The sequence below is a fragment of the Schistocerca serialis genome, chromosome 3, assembly GCF_023864345.2.
Source record: "Schistocerca serialis cubense isolate TAMUIC-IGC-003099 chromosome 3, iqSchSeri2.2, whole genome shotgun sequence".
In the NCBI taxonomy this organism is placed as follows: Eukaryota; Metazoa; Arthropoda; class Insecta; order Orthoptera; family Acrididae; genus Schistocerca; species Schistocerca serialis.
Window position 1 is genome coordinate 65669727 of NC_064640.1, and position 13090 is coordinate 65682816.

General features: G+C 37.5%; 1 protein-coding gene across 1 annotated transcript in view; it reads left to right on the forward strand.

Moving 5' to 3' along the window:
- Positions 1 to 5735: 5735 nt before the first annotated feature.
- The window catches only part of LOC126469716 (LMBR1 domain-containing protein 2 homolog), a 111393-nt gene continuing 104038 nt past the window's right edge, over positions 5736 to 13090 (forward strand). Inside the window, exon 1 of the mRNA XM_050096906.1 lies at positions 5736 to 6060. Within this exon, the coding sequence (XP_049952863.1) occupies positions 5887 to 6060 (174 nt within the window). The 5' untranslated portion in view covers positions 5736 to 5886. The remainder of the gene's footprint in view (positions 6061 to 13090) is intronic.

A 13090-nucleotide genomic window follows, 5' to 3' on the forward strand; every position in this document is an offset into this window, starting at 1 on the left:
ATTATGGTACTGGCAGTTTTAAAGTTCCAATAGAAAAAGATTCTGGGGTAATTCTGTTGACATCGAAAAATATTATAACATACCGATAATTTTTACCATAGTCTTTTACACCAGCCTTTGCTACCAGTAATTTTCTGTTATGCACAGTGATTTACGCTGAATTACAGTCAAACACACACGCATACAGGCATTACACACATTTAAAGAAATTATGTGAAGTAGAAGCAGCTGTCAAGTAAATGTAATGATTTCGGTTTGAGTTTGGTTAATTTTGCTGTGTATTACATTTTTACTTATAGTCCAAATCGCAATAAATAGCAATTATTGCAACTTTTTTCGATGATCTTGCCGTTAGACAAACGTCATTTAGAGAAAAATTGTAACTGGCATCTTCACAAAGCTTTGTCAGCTGTTCTCGCCTTGCGATGTAACACAGTCACTGTGGAGCAGCACACGCAGCGTCAAGATGTGAAGTAAGGTTTCTCTCACATAGACGATTGATCGAAATTGGTATTAAAATGTATTATCCCTCTCATATATTTGAGCATATAATATGATGTACCAAAGGCAAATGAACCTGATGGTTGTCCACAGCAACATAATTTAGCAACATGGACTTCTGTTTGCCCACTCTCTGTGGCTATGCATGCGCAGACCTCATCCCCTCAATGCACGGAAGCCCCATCCTACATGTTGTGGGCTGTAGAAAATCAAATCGCACATGTGAAAACACTTACACATCTTGACACTGACTGATCTCCTAAGGTGATACTGCAGGCTGCATGTGCATGTGCCCGCTTTCGTTTCCTGTGGAAACACGATTTTATGCTTTGAGGACATTTCTAAACAAATGTATTTTAGTTATCTGTTTCATCTTCTGAGTTAAATTATTGAGCAGCTGTAATCCTTGTTTTTCTTGATAAATATAAGCCCAAAATGGCTCTTGTCCCATGATAGTGTACAGAACTTTTAGTGACATGCTTACTAACACATGTTTGGCTTTCTTTACTGATGTCTTTACTGATTATGTGCTCAACACTTGTGTCTATGGGCAGCAAATCTTGGTGCCAATCAGGTGTGCCTGGCTGCTCTCAGGTGTGCTGCTCATAGCAAGTTTTGGTGGTAGAAATCGAAAGCTTACAGTAGTTTTTTGCGTACTGTTTATGCGTTTTGGTTATTATGCGTTTGTTTATGTTAGTACAGCTGTCATTTTTTGCAATTTGTCATCGCAAAAGTGTCCAAGGAATGATTAACAGAATTTTCGTAAAAATTAACAATACCTACATATCACCATAACTTTTTTCTTTTCCTTAGAAGACCGAAAATCAGCTCAGATGCTAAGGAACACAGCTTTCTATTTAATTTACAAATCCTTATTACAGCTCACATTTCAAGATCAGTCTCCATGACTTTCAATATGCAAATTTTCAGACTTTACTATCCCAGAAAATTATAGAGAGGACGATGTTTCCAAACGTTCTTATAGTGTCATACCAGACTTCAGGCTTCTCATTTGTAGATATCATAGCAAATTTCATCAAAATCGAAACTGATAAAATAAAAAATTTATTTATTCGAACAATCTGATACAGAATGTCTCATTCTATGTATGTGCAATTTAATTATCTCGTTTCTGACACATTTAGATTTGCTGTCACATCTCATCATGTCCGCAATATTCTGCAATGCACTTCATACGGTGGCATCCGCGATGGCCGTCTCATCCCGTCACATCACGTCACAGCACCATCAAGGTTTCTCGGCAAGAACGTTTTGATGGCTGACGACATCCATCTGTTGTTGATCACATGACCCCCAAGTTCATTTCCTCCTGATATATGGCCATGTACAGATCTCTGAATTTCGTTTGGTTGTGGTTTTAGTGGTTAATATCATTTGTTATTTGTTCGTTCTTTGGTATAAAATTGATTGTTTCGTTATTTATTTTGTTAAAATTTATAATAGGTGATGAAAGATTAATTAAGTCAGTGAGGTAGCAGTCTGAATCGTATGACATGAGCCTGGTAAACTACGTGCCCTCTACTACATTTATAAAGTCGATTATTATGCATGCCAGTATGGTATTTAATATTTCACAATGAAATGCATGTAGTATGGCTGCAACTTGAAGTGATAAAAGTACCTTAGGTAGAATAACACTGATTATTAGGTGGAATTTATTTGTATGTTATCAGGCTTTTGTAGCATGTCATAAAGAAATGGCCTGAAACTTTCAGACACTGAAAGTTGTTTGTTTAAATATGTGTTTGTGGTAGGTTTATTTATTGTTAAGAAGCTCTCTGGACAGTGTGTGAAACAGTTTTGCAAGCATCAGTGGTCAATATTTATGTGGTTTCACTAGATAACCCTAGTACAAGTAAGGCACTTGAACTATTAAAAGCCAAATACAAGACATAAAGAAAACCTATGAATCTCGAAGGGAAAGATATTGAGGGAGCTATGACTACTGCACAAAAATTTGCACAGAATTAACAACGAAACTTAATCTTAAACAAGGCAGTTTTTCACAGGATGTGATGACAGCTCGTAACACTGCATTTATTTTACTAATTCTGTGTTCAGTTTGACGTAACAAATAAAAAAAACTGATGCTTCGACTTTCTAAAATATGAAATGAAGATTGCTCTTCCTTGGGCTCCTTTTATAGTGTGTGAAATTCCCTTTCTGTACCACATAGTGATATTTTATGTACCCATCCTCTTTTTTGTGTTGTTTTGCACTTCTGCCTCCTCTAATATACAAACAGTGACTCCAAGTCCGCCTCCGTAGCGCAGAGGTAGCGTTACCGCCTGCCACAGAAGGGGGCCCGGGTTCAATTCCCCGCAGGGGACTGGGTGTTATGTGTCCTTCATTATCATTTTCATCTTTGACACACAAGTCGCCGAAGTGCCGTCAATTAAAAAGACTAGCAATATGGCGGCCGAACCCCGAAGAGGATATCCCGTCAAATAAATGCCATACGATCATTTCATTTCATTTCAGTCCCTGCAAGCTACAAACTGTCTGAGTCGAATAAGTGTCATTTTCGTATAAATGTATATAAGCTACCACACAGCGTATATGCTCTTTGTGCATAAAAACAGTTAAAAATCATCTTGCAAAGATAGCAATCCACGCGAAAAAAAAAATACATTGGAGGGTAGCCATGGGAGTTGAGATCAAGGGACTTGAACTGACTTGACATGCTATGACATGACGGATAGTGTGAATACACCTTGTCGTGACAGTGCCATGACCTGGCAGTGCTGTGACGGACAGTATGAACTGGCCTTTATAAGTTTAAAAAGCGTATCAAGGACACATACTGTCACCTAATTTGTTATGGTTCTCACCAAAACGATTTGCTTTGACAATTCGCTTTACTTCTTTCTATCTTATTTTCATAGCAATGACAATTTTCATTTGCATCCTATTTATCAGAAAAACTCTAATGACAGTCAGACAGCACAGGCAGATGTCCAACACAAAGAACGTGTATGGGTCTGAAGAAAATGTCATTACGTGGTACACAAGGGTAATTTCACACATTATACAAGGAGCTTGAGGAAGGTGTTTCTGCATTTTATATTTTGGGAAGTGGAAGCACGATTGTACAGTGCTAAATTAGTCTTAATAAACAACAACCTTGAATTGCTTCAATGCAGTATGCACCTTAATGGCAATTTCTTCACCCAAAACATCCTTAGCAAGAAAGTTTGCTAGGCCACTACTACCAAGACTATGCACTATAAAACAGTTGCCCTAGTTTCAAAATATTTGGAAGTTGTTTCGCATTTTGTAAATCCAGATTGACTCAGCTGTTTGTGACAGATGATGATTTGTGCCAGACCAACCTCGAATATAGATTTCCTGCTTATCACAAGTGGTTGCCTAGGCCAATTGACACTGTCCGTCACAGTACCATCACTTCAAGACACCGTCACATCAAGGTGCATTCATACTGTCCATCACATCATGGCACATCAAGTCAGTTCAAGTCATGTGATCTCTGCTCTCATTGCTGTCCTCAACTGTTCTTTTCCTGAGAATTGCGATCTTCACAAGATGATTCTCAACTCTTTATACGTGCAACGTGCACATACACCGCGTGGTAGCTTGTATTCGTGGATGCTGGAGTTCACATTTTTACGAAAATGGCATTTATTGGACGCAAATGGTTTCTAGCTTGCAGGGATAGCTTGTGTATTAGAGAAGGAGACAGAAGCGCAAACAATACAAAGAAAGTGCATGGGTCTGAAGAAAATGTAATTACGTGGTACAGAAGGGTAATTTCATGCATTGTACAAGGAGATTGAGGAAGGTGTTTCTGCATTTTATATTTTGGAAAGAGGAATACGATTGTACAGTGCTAAAGTAGTCTTAATAAACAATAACCTTGAATTCCTCCGATGCAGTATTCACTTTAATGGCAATTTCTTCACCCAAAACATCTTTAACAAGAAAGTTTGCGAGGCCGCTACTTCCGACACTATGCACAGCTGCCCTATCTTCAAAATATTTGGAAATTGCTTCACATTTTGCAAATCCAGATTGACTCAGCTGTAGTCTTAAGAACTGAAACATTTTCTTGTGAAAATTTACTCTTAGTTTGGGGAGACCTTAGCTATGTTTTTAGTTGTGGGATATACTATTGAGCATTTTTTTTGTAAAATCCTTCACTATCGTGAACTGTACATGCTGAAAACTGCATAACTTTGGCTCAGAAAGGGTCAAATTATGCTGCCACAAAAGTCTTTGGTCATCAGAAGTCTGACAGATAGCCATATAGCATTTAAAAGGAAATTAAAAGAATTTCTGAATGGCAACTCCTTCTACTCATTAAATGAATTTTTGGATATAGTAAGTGGGTAATTTCCCCACCCCCACCAAAAAAAATTAAAAATATTAAGTTTCATGTAACATTTTGTGTAATACAATTGCTTGTATAGACACCTTTTATTAACCTGACACGTTCCACATCATTACGAAGTGTCGTATTCATGGTCTATGGAACAAGTACTAATCTAAACTAAGCGACCTAGGTAGTTTAGCACACAATTTCGAATTTCGTGCGGAATGAATGAACCAAACCTTGTCGTAAAAGGAGAATGTATACTTTCACTGTCTGCCATCAGAAGCGCAACGAGCTACAGACTCGCGGCCAGCAAAGAGCAATCGATTGGCTGACCCCGGCACCAATATTTGCTGTTTCTAGACACTTATGTGGAACTTGAGCTTCGACCATAAATATAATCTATCTATGGTCGAAGAACTTGAGCCAACAATGTAACATCATTGGGTTCGCCCATACAGCTGGTATGCATCTTTGGATTGTGACAGTTCTGTACATCTTTGGACTTTGAGAATCCAGGAGTGTCTGCTATGTAGCGTGATGACAGCTATGATATTGTCGGTGTAAATACGTTTTGTTTTCGTTTTTATACTTGTTTCTTAACTTGATGACATTTCTAGGGACAATCAGCTGAAGGTTGTGATGTATGTGCCGTTTGTTTTCGCAGTTGTACGGGCCCTCAATTAGTATCATTTTTAAGTATACGTTGCAGTAAATATCCGTTTGGCATCTGTGATGTAATTGCACCACTTTTGCCGATGTCTTGATTTCAGATGTGAAGAAGGATTTTTGTTGCAATGTCAGATAGTCAAAAGTTCGTGCCGAATGATTTTGTGCCACAACGAGGAATATTACATAAAGAAGATTTGCCGCAGAATATTCTTTGTAGGCCGAAACTTATGCCTCTGAAATCCCTGACTACTCAGAAGTTAGAAAGTATGAATAAGGCATCAGATAACGAGGCCAAAAACTTGAAATCCAAAACGGCGAAAGACGTTTGATGGTATTTTACGTAGCGGACGCGCCTGACAGAAATGACTGTTGGACCATTAGTTGTTGATGTCGTTGTGACTTTTTTCCTAGCTTTTAGCATCATATACAGATATATTAATTGGAGACGACATCACGTTATCGTAAAGTTCGCAGTGCTAACAGGATGGTACTTTTCGTTCCTCATAATCTTCGTTCTTCCACTGGATGTATCATCTGTAAGTAATTATGTAATTACCCAATACAGAATTTTCTTTTAGGGAAATTCGTTGTAAGTTAGATGAGATAACGTAACCTAGAGTTAATCAAGGGTTTGGTAAAATATATACATGCAATGCAAGTGCTGTATTAAGAGCCTATTGGAATATATGTACCGTTAACATTTTGTGGGAAATTATTTCTAAAATATGCCAATTGAAATGGTATTGCCTCGAAAAAAAGAAACATGTCTGCATTTTATTGTTTTCAATGCACACTCTCAGTTCTGTTCATGTGAGACTCAAGATAATGTTTTTCAGTGAAGACTAGCTGTTAACCTTTTTATGTTTGAATTACGCATACCTTTTGCATAATTTGATAGCAAATGAGTAAACCAGACAATTAACACTTGATCTAAAACCTGGTAAGGTTATGTTGATGTGTTGGATACGATACAGTCTATCAGTTTTGATCAGTGATGTCAACCTGAATGGCCACTAACATTTCATACAATCATATTTACTAATATTTAAATTCTCAAAGTATCAGGCTCATAGGGGTTTTAGGTGGGGATTTTCTTCTTATTAACAGAATTAAATATATGCCTATTAAAAACATGAATGAGACGGCAGTGGGAAAATTGGGTGTTTTCACCAAGAATCTTAAATATAGCTACAGAATACCGTATTGAGACATTCATTGGCTTTGGCAGATCACAATCAAATTTGCACCTACCATTATAACCTAAATCTTCAGCTTTCCTACAGATCAGTGTGTCACCATTGCCTCCATGTAGTGTTGATGGTGACATGACCGCTTGTCAAAGGAGAATCGCTGTATTGGGCATGTCAGTGCATTGTAAGTCTTGAATGGTGAGGAAAGGAGACTGTATGAATATATGTTTGTTTATTGGCTTGAAAATAAACTGCTGGAGGAGTGTACAAAGAGCAGAGTAATGGCTCACATGGGTATGACGCACTGCTAAGTAGACCCACGGAGATTATTGCACCATGTAAATGCATGACACTAACTCATTTACCCCATGTTTTCATTCATTTACACACAATGTTTCATAAATCACACAATAATGAGGAACCATCATATATGTGCAACTAGTGTCTGGTTACTTTCAAGACATATTAATATACTTGTTAATAAATCTAAGTTATGAAATAGGAATGGAATGACATAGGAAGTGACATGTTGACTTTCCTATTTTCAGTGTTATTTATTTTTAATTCTATAGCACTTCTGTAACAATGTCACAAGATGTGGAATGTTTCATTACATTAATGAACTGACTGAATGATTATAATAGCAATGAGATGGCAAAAAATGTGTTTGAAACAATAATAATAATAATTCAATAATGGGCACAGAATGGGAGTACGATTGCTGTGCAGTGTTTTGGAACCATCTCAGCATTCACCTGAAATGATTTTTGAGAGCCACAGAGAACTCTGGTCAGGATGACTAGTCCTTAATTCCAAAAACACTAGTTAGTAAATTAAAAACAATGACAAATAATTGAACTTTGTGATATGGAGAAAGGAATGTTATGTAATCTAAAGTAGCTAATCTGTTTCAAATTGGTTGGTGGAGGGCAATGCTGTGGTTGTAAAGTAACTGCCGTCAAGGGATCCTGGTAAATAAACTTTGAATAGGTGATCATAACAATATGGCTTCCATGTGAAGTTAGTTACATGTTTCATCGATCATTTTGCATTATAGATTGTAATGATGTGGAGTGAGTCATTTTACATTCACATCACAAATTAATTTGTATATAAGTTATGGTTAGATACTGAACATTCCTAAGTTTGGTGTGTGAGTTAGTAATTCCTACCCACCACCTTCTACATGTTACGGTAACAGAAATTCTTCTACGGAATAGGAGGAGTTGTCAAGGAGAAATTTTCTCAGTTTGCTCTTAAATTTTACTTTGCTGTCAGTCAGACATTTTATGTCACTGAGTAAATGACCAAAACTTTTTGTTGCAGCATTGTGCACCACTTGTTATGCTAATGACAACCTGAATGGAGAGTAATGAATGTCATTTTTTTCCTTCTGGTGTTATAATTATGTACATCACTGATCAATTTGAACTGTAATGGTTTATTTACAATGAACTTTGACGGGTAATATAACAATGAAAATAATCAGTTTTCAACAATGTAATGTAATTTGACGGATAAAAAAATTTACTCATCAAGCGGCAGCAGGAGAAAAAACACACACAAAAGTTTAACTTATACAAGCTTTCAAAACCAGTGGCTCCTTCAGAGAAGAGTTGCAGGGGAATGAAAAGTACTGGAGATGCTTGGAAAAAGGGATACAGTTCAGAAAAGTCATCCTCAACCTCGTGTCAGTGGAAACTTACTGGATGAGATGAGAAGGAAAGACTGACCTGTTAAAATTTCTGGAATCTCTAAATACTTTCTCTCAATTAAATTTCACATGGTCCTGTTCCAAATCCCATGCCACTTTCCTTGATGCTGATCTCATACTCACCGAAGGCCAGCAAAACACTTCTGTCCACATTAAACCTACTAACAAACAACAGTAGTTAAGTTTTGACAGTTACCATCCTTTGCATTTCAGACTTTCCCTCCCATACAGCCTTGGAATTTGAGACAAATGTGTTTGTTTTGATGCTGGCTCTTTACAGTAATACACTACCATTGTCACTTTAGCATTCACTTTACATAATTACCCTACCAGCCTAGTTCAAAAGCATATTTCCTGGGCCATCACATTCAATCCTGGTACTGCTGATCCCTCCAAAAAACAACTTCAGAGCACACTACGTGTCACTCAGTATTGTTCTTGCCTTCACTGTATTAATCAGATACCACGACAAGTCCATGACATGCTAAAATCATGCCCTGAAATGAGATCCATTCAATCTGAGATTTTGCCCGCCACCCATAGAATTGATTTTTGTCCCCCCCCCCCCCTTCCCCCCCCCCCAATCTCTGCGATATCTTTGTCAGACACTACGCTCCTTCTGCATCCTTCTCCTTACTCTAAGGCTTTTACATCTGTGACTGTACCCGCTGCAAGACTTCTCATATGCACCCCCCTATCACCACCTATACCAGCCGTGTAACTGGCAAAATAAATAGTATCAAAGGGAGAGCCATCTGTGAAACAACACATCACATGCCAGCTGTTATGTAAACACTGTTCAGCCTTTTACATCAGAAAGACTACCACCCAGTTATCAGTTCTTCTGTAGAGTATTAGTATCCTGTTCTTCAGTTGAACCAGAATTACTCATGGCTGAAAAACCAGCAAACCAAATATTGGTATCTTGTTCTTCAGTTGACCTACATGGGTCAAATGATGATAAAAGTTTCACACTGAACAAAATTAACAATATATCCACCACTTGTTGAACTACATACCATGAACAAATAAAAGGAAACCAAAATTATTAGAGCCATAGTATGAAGGAATAAACATACGTGCCTACAGTACATGACATTCAACTACATACCTATAGCATAAAAATGAATACTAACAAATCCAATAATAACATAAAACTGTGTAACACCAATATCACAAAAAGCATCATAAAAACTGAAAGTAATTTCTTAAACTTTCCTGCTGATTCTGTGTCATCTTGTGGAATTGGGTGCACTGCCCAGTGGTCTGCGTCTTCCCAACATAATATTTCGACATCATAACTCAGCATCTTCATCAGATGTTGCGGGAAAACCTGCTAAAGATGCAGAGTTATGTCATAATACTGTGTTGGGAAGTCGCGAACCACTGACAGTAACAAAATCACTCCCCCTCCCTAATTACCATGAAGCCTCTCACGTCCCCAACCTAGCAATAATTTAGCTAACAACTTCAGATGCATACATTTCAGCACCAGCATTAAGAAAACAATTAAATGGACAGTATATATCTGGTTACACTGCACTTCTCAAGAATGTTCATCTAAATGCCCCTGTAATGTTGAAAACAGTTGTTCCCCCTCCCCGAAACAGATTTGATGTTCCCTCACCCCCTCCAATACCCCTCTATGGTGTAGGGAAACGTCCCAGTACGGTAATTCTTAAATTTAATCATGTGATTCACTACCAAATGATGAAACCCCCACCTCCCCAAATCCATGTATGATGAAAACTCTTCAGATAGTATGGTCAACCCCTCACCAATATTGTCAGTATCAATGAATCAATGAAATTCTCCGGCAGCTGTGTACTGAGGTGTTCATTTATTTTATTTTGAAGGCTACCAGTTTCAGCATTCCACAATGCCATCTTCAGGCCGCATGTGCATATCTCCAAATAAACATCAATTTCATATAGTGCCAGAAATCCCTGGATGTTGTGAGTTCACTTGTTTGACCAGTGCTCCATTCAAAGACTTGATAGCAAATCTACTTAGAGTTGCTCTCAAGTCTTTGAATGAAGCACTGGTGAAACAATTGAATTCACGACGTCCAGGGATTTATGGCGCTATATAACACTACTATGGTTTATTTGGAGAGATGCATATGGGGCCTGAAGATGGCATAGTGGAATGCCGAAACTGGTAGCCTTCAAAATAAAATAAATGAACACCTCAGTTACAGAGCTGTTGGAGAACTTCATTGATATTGGCAATTATGTAACCAGCTGATGTCCCATGTCCATGATGGATCAACAGAGACCTCAGCAATATGTTCCTCAAATAAATTAACCAACACTTTCTCCCCCTCCCCCCCCCTCTCACCTGTCCCTTCCCCCCCCCCCTTCCTCCCCCTTTCCTCCAATTATACCTGGTTTTTCCAAAAGCTAGCTTGTTAATTTGTAGGATGAAACCTCCCACCAAAAGACTTACTACACTTCAAATACTTCCTACAGACTTCATGACAAATTGCATTCTATTACAGTACACTCACTAACATGACACTCATGAACAACAGTCACACAGTGTAATACATACTCCAACCGTATGTGATCATCATAATGTCTTTCAGGACCAGCTTAGACTTTCCGAACCATGTTCCTCTTCCAATTGGGGGCCATGATTTGTCACGGCTACACCCACAAAGATACGAACCAGCAGTGTGCTGCTATGACACACACATTGTTTTCATATTTTGCCCACACTCATGGCACCAATCAAACTCGGGAAAATAAACCAGACAACTATAGAAACTTAATTGTACATACTTGTCGACACCCAAAGCAGCAGACAAGTCATCCTTATTCATATGTACAGATAAATCCATACCTAATAATGAATAAAATATATCTTAAAATTATGCAAAACACAGAACAAAATTTCAAATGAGAACTTATCAGACTGCAAACACTCACTATCAATTCAAGTGATGACCTATAAAACCCAAAACAAACACAAAATCCTCAGTTTGAGGTTAAATTCATTCATTTATATTTACACTTCATTAAAAAAAAGCTATCTTTGGCTTGGATATGACATCATTGTTCAAAGCCAACAAATTGTATTCCATTCTTCAGTGCAATCAACACACAGATCTTATGGAGATGTTTTTTAAATTCACATGGGAATCCCTGGAGAGAAGGCAATGCTCTTTTCAAGGAATGATTTGGAAAATTTAGAGAACTGGCATTTGAAACTGACTGCAGAATTACCCTACTGCAGCCAATGTACATTTTGTGTAAGGACCACAAACATAAGAGAAATTAGAGCTTGTATGGAGGCATATAGACAGTTGTTTTTACCTTGCTCTGTTTGCAAGTGGAAAACAAAGGAAAATGACTAGTAGTGGTACAATGTACCTTCCATCATGCACTGTATAATGACTTGCAGAGTGTGGATATAGATATAGTTGTAGATGTAGACCTTGTTGTTAGTGGTTAGTTCAACACAATCTTTTTTCCCTAAAAGCCCTTGGCCAACTGGGCATAAGCTGTATCTTTAATGACGAGGTCTGTGTGCAGCTGTTCAATGGTGAAATAAATAAGCTAGTGCAAAATCACATGAAAAATATCACGAATTTCTGTCCAGGAATTTGTGAGTTGTATCTAGTTTAGTTTTCCCACCTTTTTAATACAGTGTGCACTAAGACTTTCCTGTTAGATTATTCTGTCATGACTGTGCTTCTCATGTGTTATGAGATACTGGTTACTTCCTAGTAACTTAAAAATTCACCATAAAAGTGATGCATCACATGGAGAATTAATAAAATCAATGGTAGGTAATGAAAGCCTTTTAACTCCATTGTCTGTGAAAATCCTGGAAGTAACTAGTAACTCCTTTATCAAAGAGAGATTTGAAAGTGCACGAATTTCTCTAATATGTCAATAACTAGGCTTCTACTATATAGTTACACATGTAACAACTTTAACTATATCACTTTACATGTTTTTTAAGAAATGGTCTTTGCTTCTTCTGTAAAATTTAGCAGAATCGAATTATGAGGTTTTCATTGCCTTTATCATCAAAATAATCATTTTATACCATGTTGTCCTTCCACTGATTCCTGTCATATAGATATTTGTTTGTAATGATTCAAATTTCTCAAAACTATTTTTTTTTTATTTTATTCTAGATGTCTCTTGTTGGCATGTTTCACATTTTGTTTTCATTACTTTTAGAAGTGAATCAGTGCTCACTTACTGTAAATTCAATTGGAAATGACCAATACTATGTTTCATATGTTTATTACGAAACTTTACATATGCTGCAGGCTGTCATGGTCGGTATTTGTGTAGTTGCTCCTATTTGTTTTGTAAACATAAGGTCATAGTCCAAGGCTAATTATCACCCCAACATTTTGTCTTCTGATGCTGAAGGCATTGAGTCTGTAACTGCTTTCTGAGTTTCTTAAAGCCTCTGATGTCTCCAGCATCAAACGATGAAACAATAGGCACAGAATTATGCATTGGACCATGGCCTTATGCCCCTAAAACAAATATCAGCAATTATACATGTGCTGTTTGTCAGTATCATGTGAACTAAGTGCTATTATCTCTGTACTTGGGTCAGCATAATTGGAACTGCCTGTCATCTTTAAAGTTTCAGATGCCAAAGATTCCATATTTTCTCCCATTATATCTATCGAAT